This window comes from Pundamilia nyererei, unplaced genomic scaffold (assembly GCF_000239375.1).
Source record: "Pundamilia nyererei isolate P.nyererei 1_Seehausen unplaced genomic scaffold, PunNye1.0 scaffold00265, whole genome shotgun sequence".
In the NCBI taxonomy this organism is placed as follows: domain Eukaryota; kingdom Metazoa; phylum Chordata; class Actinopteri; order Cichliformes; family Cichlidae; genus Pundamilia; species Pundamilia nyererei.
This window is the reverse complement of record NW_005187666.1, coordinates 665,156-677,437: the sequence shown is the minus strand read 5'-3', so window position 1 is coordinate 677,437 and position 12,282 is coordinate 665,156. Positions and strand designations below refer to the sequence as shown.

Below are 12,282 nucleotides of genomic sequence, written 5' to 3'. Positions count from 1 at the left end.
CACACACACACACACACACACACACACACACACACACACACACACACACACACTCTTACAGAGCCATAACAGTAACGTATAGACTTCACAAAATCTTTAAAACACTGACATAAGTTTTTCTGTTTGTCTGGTTTTTTTGCTGTATTCTGAACAAATGTTATACTTTTCAAACTGATAACAATTCTAAGGCATTCTCTTTTTATGAGAGGCCATTCAGGCCATAAATCATACTTTCTCGCACACACACAAAATCATAATCTTGCACGTACACCACAGTCTCCCACATACCATTTGGGCAATAAATCATTCTTCATATACTCACACTAGTGTACTTCTTTTTTCTGAGAAGTATAATTGTAACTCAGACACATTGCCATGCTATCTCCAATACATCATTATATACTGGATAGTGTGGTTCAGACAGAAAGAATGCTGTTGTTTATAAGAGCGGGTTACACTGTGTGTGTATGACTGAAAATATGTTTGAGATAAGAGGACACAGTTGTTTAGAAACCGAAAGAAAGTATTATCAGAACTTTTAGTCTTTTCTCAGTCACATCTATATTCTCACACCTCAAATTTCATTGCCATTCATTCAATCTCTGTTACTGTCTTCATTATGAGCAGACACTGTCCAGTTGGAGATGTTGCGCAGTGGGTATGATGCAGTCACTCTTTCTGCTCATCCAGACGATGCAGCATCTGTGCTTTCTCTGTATTGATTCAGCCAGTGTAAACTATGCTTTTTAACAGAATGTAAACGAAACTGCATTGAATTTAGACAAAATTGCGTCAAACAGGACAATGATGCCAGGCACAGAAAATTCCTCCAGAGTAACGTGAGAGGCTGACAATCTCATACACAAAGTTATTACTTGGTGGTTCTGCAAACTACTGAATCGTGGGCTGTGCTTAGTTTTCACAATCATGTGAACTAAAACTGTGGAAACTGTGATGACTAGCTTTGTGTAGTCATGTTTGCTACACAAAGTAGGGTATAGTACGACACTGAGTGGACAGTGTCAGAGTGTAGCGGTGTGCGTATGTGGAAGACCATTGAGATCTGTGTTTGAGATCATGCTGCTGTCTACGGTTTATGAGCTAACCCGCCTCTCGTTTTTTTTTCTCTTTCTGTTGCAGATCCCGAGTCAGAACCAGTGGTTCCAGCTATCGTGATTGGCCCAAAAGACACAACAGTGGTGGCTGGAAATGAAGCAATACTGGAGTGCATTGCTAATGCTAGGTAAACTCCTTATACATGCATACAGACGTGCACATACAAACATGCCTGCAGAGGGTGAACGGTTTCTTTTGCTAAACTGTTTTCTTCCAGGTCACTTAGAGGACACCTCGGAAACTTGTAGCTCAGCAAATGTTCCCCTCTCACTTAAATTACTCACATTGGGTCACCCAGCTCACACAGCTTACAATAATTACCTGAACGACTGATTATCCTAGCCATTATTTTAGTTTAGTTTTGATTAGTTTCTTTTTTTTAATTGTATTGTATTATGGGTAATATTTGTCAGGGACAGTATTTAAGAAGTTCAGAGTAGGTATTACAATACAAACACTGAACTCATAGGCATGGAATACATCATTTATGTCAGTTCTTTAAGTGCAAAGCATCAATTCAGTTAGTTTAAATTGCTTAAAGAATTATTAAGTGAATCTAGGTAGTCATATTTTCCTCCTGGAATATGTGATGAGAATGTATTTTTATGCTTATATTATAATCTTCTGTTATATTCACTCAGAAGCAGGTTTTCCTATGAGTCCAACATTAATAGGAAAAAAAGAAAAGTGCCACTGAGGCTATAATGACCAGATAAGAGCACAGCCAGTCAGAATGATGAGTTTTCTGGACTCAACAGGTGATATTTTTTCCCTACTTTTGTTCTGTTTGTACAAGGGTTTTGTCAGATTTTGTTATTAAGTCTGACCTAGGCTGGCTGCTCTGTTTTGTGAGAGCCCCTTTAAATGTTTTTCTGCTGCACTTGACCGGCACTTGACCACTGGGTAGCACTCAAGGTATAAAAAAATCAAGTGACTATTACACATAATGGATACCTGGAATGTAGCTACAGTAGCTTTTACAAAACAGCAGAGGAACCATCTCAGTCTAATAAGCTATTAGAAAAGTGATATTTAATTCAACACTAATAAGTGTGTTTTGAGGTTTTTGTTTTCTTCGTTTTGTTTTATTGCCTGCTCTGAAAACGTAGAGAAAGCCTAGTGACTATTTCTGCTATCAGAGATGTACCCACTGAAATTCTCACACCAGAGAGATAGACTTGTACCCAGGAAACAACTGAAAGAGAGAAACTATACTATACAATATCTGGGAGAAATAGGAGTTTGAGCAATGAAATCTAAAGTAGTGCTAAATTCTAAAAGCATTGGCTATCCACCTCCATTAATCATCAGTGAGTTATAGCGCTGTCCTGCTAAAGTGCTGAAATGATTAGAAGCTGATTGGAAGCCCAGTCCCAGCAGACCTAATAGGAAGAGTTTTAAAATCTGCTTTTCACTCTTTATAAGGGACAGAAACCACTGAGTCGGCAAATATTCAAATGTTTTCCATATCTGCTGGTTAGGTGCCTTTAAATTCAGGTTTGTCTTCACTTCACATTTGGAATGTGATTGACAAAAAGTGCTCGTTGTGTTTTATTTACACTTGGACGGCATCTAAAATAACAGATTCCACCAGAAAAACTTTGCTACGAGTTTTATATGACCATGTCATCGACCAAATGAGTGGATTTCTGTCCAAAACAGTCTATCGCTGCATATGGCAGAAGCGATTTGTGTACCTCAAATTCAAACCAAGTAAAGGTTTTTGGCACAACTTCACTTACTTCCAAGGTGCTTGGAGAAAAAAGTTGTCTGAACAGATGCAGCCATTATGCGTGATGACCCTGATGAAGGCTGTGAGCCGAAATGTGTCGGTCGAGCACTACATTTGTTCTCTATACCAGCGGTCCCCAACCCCCGGGCCTCAGTCCGGTACCGGTCCGTGAGTCGTTTGGTACCGGGCCGCGAGAGTTGAGGCTCAGGTGTGAAATGTATGGTTTTCAGGGTTTTTATCGGTTTTCAGCGTTATTTTGTTATCGTTTTGATCGTTAACTCGGTTTTCCTGGGTCTTTTCACGTGTGTTATGAATAAATCTTCTTTTTTTCAGTACCAGTACTAGTTTTAGTTTGTTGTATTTATCCGCGACACCTTAAAGGCCGGTCCGTGAAAATATTGTCGGGCATGAACCGGTCCGTGGCGCAAAAAAGGTTGGGGACCGCTGCTCTATACTACAAGTTCTTCTGGTTAACCTCTGGTTCGTTAACCTCTTCAGACTGTGTCTCAAATTCATCCAGGCATTGAATGCAAACATGGTTGACTTACTGGCCTTCTTTTCATTCACTTTGTGACTTGTTAATAAAGTTCTTTGTTAGTGTCATCTACTGCCACCAACAGTATGACTGCTAGTAGAATAAAAAAGGCAAAGAAATGTTGGAAAAATCCAATAAACATTAATACTAACATTGTAATGCTAATGATCTCTAATATAAAGTATTCTGCAGATGTATTTTACACCCAGCTTTGCTTATGAATCGTTTTGTTGTCGTTGTTGTCTCTTTAATTTCTGCTCCTGTTGTTTGTGTCATGATTCCTGCTGTACTACTTGTAAAATGTACTAATTGTGAATGTTACAGTGAAGAAACTGGACACTAACATCATCTATCTTGTTGTTCAAATGCAGCTATGGTTTTTCATCTGATTTTGTTAATGAGTATTTGTGTTTATATTTGCATCACTACATTTTGGTTGAAATTCATAGCTTCCTGTCTCCTACCTGAGCTTTTGAGCGGTCCTTCGCAAAATGCATTTTAAGAACAGTTCCAGATGCTGATTACATTAGTAGCTGTTGTCATGCTAAATCGGGTCCATGTTCACTGCACAAGATAAGAAATATATTGTTGGAAAAAGGGAAAAAATGAGCTGCACTATTATGACTTGAGAATATGCTGCTACATTGCTGTCTTGCATAAATGCACATGCACAAAAGAATGTTTTTTTTTCCGTGTTGTTTATCCAAAACAAAATTTCATTTTACACGAAAACCCATTTCCTTTCCCAACATTTAGAGTAACTGACTGAAGCTCCTTCATGCTGAGTAGAGCTGACTGCTCTGATATAGACTGTCATCATTCATTTCCTGCCTCATTGACAAATAAACTGATGGATTTAATATGTTGTAATTGCCTTCTGCCACCCAGTTCTGCTCATTCTTTTTCTCCTCTCCTCTCCTCTCCTCCTTTCTCTTCTCCTCTTAGACCAGTGGACCGCCTTCTGGTGTCGTGGAAGCGTGATGGGCGTCGGCTTTCCAGTGGGCAACGGCTCATTATTCCTGCCCCCACCTCTTCTGACACAGGCTTATATGTTTGTGAAGCGTCGTTTAGCAACAGCACTGCCAAACCCGTGGAGACAAAAGCGCACCTCACTGTAATGGGTAAGAAGAAAAAAGCAGTCACTTAGTCACCCACAGACACACTCGCATTCAGATTTCCATCATTTCACTTCAAATGACATTACACTGACTTACATTCATATCCTCGTCACTTATCCTAAATCGAAAAACAAGTTGGGTTGAGTTGATTGTGTTATTTACCATTAGTTCCATATATGTTTGACATTTTTTAAAGCTGTTTGTAAATGACATAGTCAGGTTGCAGTCGATGAATTTGACAAATTTGATTTAGTGTGAAAACTCAGCTTTAATTCCAAGGATTGAACTGAAATACTGCATTAACTGTTGAGGGATAATGACAATTGTATACACAGTCCCCTATTTTCAGGGGCTTAAGTGTAATTAGACTCAAAAGATGCTTCATGGAAATGCATTATTTTGTCATATTAGTAAGGAGATTTTGCATTGCATTTGGAAGCTTTTTCTGTGAACCCATAATGAATTCTAAATGTAAGTGAGACAGGCCATTCATAAAAAGAAAATAAACCCATCCAAAAGAGCAGAAACAGCAGGACTTTCCAAATTTTCACAAACAGTCCGGTATATTCCTAGAAGCAAAAAACACACTGTTGAAGTAAAATGACCGGACATCCACAGACGATGCCTGTGGTGGATGATCACAGAATCCTTTCCACGGTGAAGAATAATTTCCACTTTGTAATTTGAAGCATGTGAAATTATCTGTGTGATGCACACGAACGCATGTTCCCAGTGTCACTGAGACATGTTAGAAGTCTGATGAACTGTGTAGAGATTACATTCATATGTATTAGACGGTGCTTTGAAAAGTGAGGCACAGCATACTGTAAAAGCAAACCAGCGTTATTTGTTTTTAGGTCAGGAAGCAAATTATTTTGCACTGATTTCAGCTCACTTGAGCTGCATTTCACTTTGCTGATAAAAGACTAATGGCAGGGAGAACAAACAACACTGAAGAGAGGGATGCAGCAGAGGCCAGGATAATCCTCACAAAGGTTGCCCATTGTTCGCTGATATCCATGAGTTCCACACGCCAGACAGTCATTGTCTGTGAAAGATTCTCCACAAAGTGTCGAAAATGTTCATTTTATTTATGAATGTGTTAATTTGTCTAGTTCATTTGAGCGCCTGAAACTCTGGGATTGTTTATGAAAATTGCTGTAGTTTCTCCGCAGTTAACGCAATGTTTTTGTTCAGCCCCTTGAACTGAAGATTGAACCTTAAGCTCTTATTTATTATATCGAAAGTACAACTTAAATAACTGAATATTTAGGCCTAACTCTATGTTTAGGGGACTTTTGCCCCAAAAAGGGAGGCGAGTCCCCACAGTGTTATTGTGTAAAGACATTTATGTCCTCATAACATGAGTAATACAAGTACACACACTGCCTAACAAAATTATCCATGATTGTCCTGGGTAGGTCCACTAATGCCCTCAACATGTGATTAATTTCTGCTTTAGCCTCGCTCTTGTCTTCCCTAGTACATTTGTTGCTCTGGGCACTGTTTATTCCTCCATTTATTCTTACTTCACTCCTGGAAGCTGGACTGTGAGCACCCGAGGCAGTGACTGTCAGCTACAGCACTGCTCGAGCTGAATCTGTTGTCCACATTCACCATTAAATTGTCCATTGTAGTCACAAACAGCTGTTGGATTCATGTACACACAAACTCACCCATGTGTTCTCACAAAAACATGCATGTGTGCACTTCATGCTTACACACATTCACAAAATGGCACCGTGGCCACATATGCCTGTTTGCCCGGCAGCTCAATTAGCCCCTCTCCCTGGAGTCACGAATCAATAAGAGGACGCTGAAAGCACTCAAACAAGAGCACTCTTGTAGCAAGCCACTCCTGTCTTCTGCGTGTGTGCGTGTAATAGAAAACAACATACACGCGAGCAGGGAGCATGTGATTGATGAGCCGAAACTTCTCTCCTCTAGTTTCTTAGCATCTTTTTACTCTGCTGTGATTGTCTGTGCGAAAGAGCACCTAAGCAGAGAGCACCGACTACCTACGCCCACAGAATATTCAGAAGACCTGCCTGAATATTTATACCCTACTTATTCTCGTTCTGTGCCCCCTCATAATCCTTTTTCTTTGTCTTCCCCCCAAAAACTCCTTTTTCTTAGTTATCTTTCCTCATTAGGCCGGCAGGACCATTAAGGCCTGCCTGGCAGGGAAAACGCCTGCATGCATTCATATGTATCAGAAAAGAAGTGACTGACGAATACATTGGTACTGATCCTCTTTTTCTGCTATGGGCTCAACAGACCTTGATGCAATAAAAGGGATTCCTAAACAGAATAGTGTATGTGTCTATTTGAAAGAAAGAGACAGCCTCAAAGGCATTCATTATTCAATTTCATTTCTTTTCTGCCCCGATCCTCTAATCGGAATATGTATGATACTGCATCCTTGTGTTGTATACTGTACAAACGACTTGCGGTGCAAAAAACAATATATCTGCTGTTGTTTTCTGTCTTTGTTTTGCAGGCAGACATCAGGGAATCCACAAAAGCTCAAATCCCTAAAACCAGCCACCCAAACACTCTTAAATGTGTTTTGTTGTGTTTTGGCATCTAGGTTCTTGCACTCACCTGACTGAAGGAGAATAATGCAGCTATGTTATCAGCGTCACACCATATGGCTGTTATTCATCTCTTGTTTTCCCGTTCGCTCTTCACTGCACGCTTTCCTCTTTCTTTTGTCAAAAATCAGGCAAAACTGCACAGTACATAGTAAAGATAGGTGATGCACATATGTGGGTTTAAAAGTTGCCTGGAAGAACTAAAAAGAACTTTGTGTTTTCTCTTCAGTCTGCTGTTTAGATGTGAGGGTGGTCTCACTTTCAGCCACACATGTACTCCAGGTTGGGACTGCATTTTAACTCGCCAGCTTCCATTCAGCAGCGCGCTTTTATGCAGCGTGCTCTCAATAAAGGCTCTGCAACATCCGAATTAGATGCAGTGAAATCAAGTGTTCTCTTTTTAGGAGTGTGGTAACAAAGAAAATAGGATGACGCATGGGTTCTAAAATATGGTGAATGTTGTGAAAAGGTCTTTAACATGATCTGTGATCTTTTATAAGAAAAGTAGTTCTGGTGACTAAACGTAACCATGCGCCAACTGAAAGATCAAGTAAAAAACAAAAACGGACTTGTGTCACGTGATGGAAAGTCCTGACGTTTACAGAACTCCTGCATGGTAGTGATGGCAATAAGTGAAAATGCAGTCCACGGAAATACGATGCAAAGAAAAGAAAATATTGTGGGATAAAAAGGGGATTTTCAATAGTCTTAGAGGGACAGCAGAGTTTTAAAACCCTTATTGTTTGCATGTTATTACCTTAAACCTATTGGGGGGAAAAGCACACAAATGAAACTTTTATTAAAATTCTCCTTTTTCAATAAGAGGTATATTGTTGCAAAAGCCAAAATACACATTTATTATTTAAGTCATACACTGGACATTTCATTTTCCTCAGTCATTCTCTGGTGAACAATTGCTACCATTGTGTGGACTCACAGACTCAGCTGTCATCTCTTTGTAAATATTAACAAGTGCTTAAAAATGAGAAATGGAGTCTGTGCAGCAGTAGGTAACTTCTTTTATAGCAAGTAAAATGTATTAGAATATTATATATATGCAAGCATATATTTACATTCAAGGTTTTTGTTTATTCTCACCACTGCTGTCAGCACTTAGAGCAGTGCTGGTGAAGATGTTTGGATGGAGCAGTCATTGGCAGCAAAATGGAGCTGTTTAAGAAAAAAAGAGGAGGATTGTGCCCCTTGGGACCTTCCCCGAATGTGTTTTTTTGTGGCTGTGTATGGAAGCCATTTCACAGAGCATATAGACACAAAATCCTGCCTTCCACTGGCACTTAAGTTACTCAGTGCCAAGAGGGGAACCATTTTTATTCTGCGGTGCTCCATTACAAGTCTCCTCTATTAAGGAATAAATACTTGGAGTGGGCAAACTGTAAATTTGTCTGTTACATTTTCATTGTCAGCCTTTTATTTATTTATTTGCCTAAATTGAGAGCTTGTTAGTAGCTGTTTAATGACTTGGTGTCATTACAATTTTTTTTTCTTTGCAGAACCGCCCTCTCTGACCGCTCAGCCAAAAAGTAAGATCTTTGGAGAGCTCGACAGGAATGCGGAGATCCCATGCCTGGCTGCAGGTACGCATGAGATAAATAGTTGTATGTATAAAGTTGTAGAATCTAAGTTTGTCATAAGCCTTATTTTTGGTGGGGGGGGGGTAATTTTTATACCTGTTTATAATAACCATGATGGAAGTTGGGTCAAAAAGCTAGGTGTCACTTTGTTTCTTTGAAGCTGACGTCCAGCTGTCTGCGAGGGAAAGCTTGCTTTGTCGATAAAATACAACGACGCGCAGTAGAAACAGACAGGAAATAAATAGTGGAATTTTAAACTGAAGTGTGAAATGAGAAGATGAAGACCAGCATTCTCACTGGGGTGACTCAGATTATTACATGGAACATGTAACACTTCCATTAGGCACTCTCCTTAAAACGATAATAGCGTTAGTCTCAGTCTTGTTAGTCAACACTCAGTATTGTCTCAGTCATTGTCTAGATTCACACTTCATCAAACCTCCCCTGCCCCTTTACTGCTGTGTGAAAATGAAATAAAACAAACAATGAAAATTATTTTCATAAAGTTTCTAAATTCCTGAAAAGTGTCAGGGGAGGCTATTCCACATGCATTCAATGATCCAGCAGCCACTTAAAGTGTGCTGAGTCTCACAGGCTGCTTGTGCGTGCCACCACATGAGTCGTAGAGCTGATGCATACTCACACGTCGGAGTTTTAATTATTCTTTAACTCACTAATGTTTAACTTGGTTCCATCAAACTTCCCCAGCTCAATAGTTGTGTTACTTTCTGAAATGTTATGTTTGGATATGCTAATAATGCATTATGTCTCTAAATATGTGTGTATTTGCATAATTTTCCAGACCTCAAATCTGAACACTGGATAAACCAAGTTGTTGTTTCATTTTGTTGATATATGAGAGTCAAAGAGTTTTTTACCAAAGGGATTTTAAAAATCTCTTTTTATGACTTCATAAACCAGAAAATACTCCCACCAGACAGCTAATAATTGTCAAATTCCACTATATTTGTAGGAATAAACTGTCGTATAAATAAAGCTATGAATAAATAAAGACTAAGAACAAATACCTCAGAAAAAGCTTCAGGATATAGACAGGAGGAACTGTTCGGTGCACACTGTATGGCTGCTCGGCCATGGAAATGCATGAAGCTCCCAGCACACAGTTTTTGTGCTGATGTTAATGTCAGAGGAAGTTTGGGGCATTGCAGTGATTGAGTCAGCAGAGTGTTGGAGCCTTTACCCACCTCAGCACTCGGTGACCCCGCCATGGCTGAATTGCTGTGGCTCCTGAGCGCCTCCACATTGCAATAATACTGCTTAGAGTTGGAGAATCTAGGAGGAAGGAAATTTCCCTAACTGACTTGTTTAACCAGTGGCAGCCATCACATGCTCAAAGTTTTTTAGAACGACCAATTCTTTCATAACTGATTGTAAATGGAGTGCATGGCTGAGTGCTTGATTTCATACACCTGTGGCAACGAGACTAAAAATACCTGAATTCTAAGATTAAGAGGTGTGACCCAATACTTTTGTCCACATGTTATGTCAGTATTACAGGTTTTCCTAAATGTGACGTTTAAATGTCAAAATTAGATATTATATTATTATTAATGTATTAATTTGCACTAACATCGTTTTCTCTGAAAAAAGACTCAAAATGAGACTGAGCAAAACATGTTTAGCACTTAGTGTCTCAGCTTAACTGCTTCTTTAACTTTGGGTGACGGACACTAAGCGAGAGAGAGGATGTGATTGTTCTATGTCATGTGTTGTTGTGGAGTTTTCTTTTAGTACGTTATATTTCTATTCAGTGTCTTTGGGGTTTCTTTTAGATTTTACTATAATGCTAGCGTTTGGTGTTTTTGATTATTGTTAGTTTGCACTTTGTGTTACTTCACATTTTGGACTGTTTTTAATTCTGTTTACAGACTAATAATTGCTTTTTGCTATTTAAGCAACCACAGGCACATAACCAGTGTTGGGATTGTTACTGAATAAAGTAATTATTCGATGTTCTTCTTTCCTTTTGTTAAAGTAATGCAGTATGTTACTTAATTATTTGCTGGAGAAAGTAATTTGTTAGACTACTCATTATATTACTTTTGCGTTGCTCCATTACATGTGAAATGCACTGTTACTCAATTAACAATAATAACCTTAGGGTTTAGGACCTTGTACCTCTTATCTTATAAAAAACAATGTGTTCTTTTAGTGTTTATGTATGAGCAGAAAACTGGCAACACAATGCAAATTTGAAAAACCAGCTCGGAGAGACTTCAAAGTGATCACCACAGTAATTGTACTGTAGAAACAGGTGTGAATAGACATCAAGGCTACAAAGCTGCCAGCTTGACTGCTCATCATTGTGTTTTTTACCTGTTGAAGTTCAGGTTCTGGCTGCTGGGCTGCCAGACACTCAGCATTAACATCACTCTCGGTTCTTCACTAGCTTTGTGTTAGCATGCTGTCTGTGCAGATGTTTCCAAAGAGCTGAAGTTGTGTTACCACTCCTGGGTGCAGGTTGCACTTTACCATTGTGTTCTTGTCCTTTCATGGATTAAAGATAAAAGCAATGTCCATATCTCCACTCCTCACATGTTGTACTCTGCTTTACCATTTTCCTCCTCCCTGCACATGAACCAAAGTCAGTCGATTGTAGCACAAGTGGAGTAAGAAAAAGGCATGTTTGTTATTTTTTTTCTTTCCATGCACCTCTCTTGCCAGTAACTGAAGAATATAAGCAACAGCATGGTTGTAACTGTATAAAATTAGTGAGTGTAGTACAGTAACTTGTTACGACACTGCACTACTGAAAAATGTAACTTCACTAAAACTGTCTCGCACATTACATTGAACTATAAAAAGCACTGCGTTGCTCGGGAATGCATTACATGCAACACTGCAGATAACCATCCACACACATTCACTTTACTATCACCAGTTACTGTAACGTGTAAGTCTCCAGACTGTGGGAGGCCACCAGACCACGCGGTGAGAACCAATGCAGCCACAGGGGGAGCACTGTGCCATCCCATTCATTTCTTCTATGTCAACTTTACAAGTCAAATGTTGAGATTTGCAGCTCTTGTCCTGCTGTTTGCTGTTGCAGTTGTGTCAAGGTGACTCTGCTAGCAGGGGTTTGGCATCATTGGATATGTGTGTGCCTTAGTTTGAAGGCTTCATGAACAATGACACTTTACTTTTGGCATTGTGAGCGCACGCTGGTATGCTGACACCGAGCCTGAAAATTGCACTTGTTCATGACTCTTGTCTTTAAATGGATTACATGAAAACACTTATATGAGCCGGGCTAGATACAGCTCTAAAAACTGCAACACCCTCCCCTTTCTCTCTCTCGCTCCCTCTCTCTCTCTCTCTCACACACACATACACACACACTGAGTGAGTTTATGTTCCTCCTCAGTAATCTGATACAGTGGCAGTGTAATTAAATAGCAGGGGCCTCAGGCTATGGAGAGAGGGATGGAGGCTAAGAGGAGAGATGAGGGAAGGAGAAAAGAGCGCACGGTGACAGAGTGAGTGAGACGAGCAGGGGGTGAAAAATACGTCACGCGTGTCTGTGAAAGCTTGACACCAACAGAGTGAGAAACGGTGTGGAATTCATCGCTCGCTC

General features: G+C 39.7%; 1 protein-coding gene across 1 annotated transcript in view; it reads left to right on the top strand.

The window, feature by feature from the left end:
* LOC102198766 (protein sidekick-1-like) overlaps positions 1–12,282 on the top strand; it is a 173,933-nt gene that overhangs the window by 77,856 nt on the left and 83,795 nt on the right. Inside the window, exons 4-6 of the mRNA XM_005750208.2 lie at positions 1,141–1,243; positions 4,329–4,504; positions 8,607–8,690. Coding sequence (XP_005750265.1) covers positions 1,141–1,243; positions 4,329–4,504; positions 8,607–8,690 — 363 coding nt within the window. The remainder of the gene's footprint in view (positions 1–1,140; positions 1,244–4,328; positions 4,505–8,606; positions 8,691–12,282) is intronic.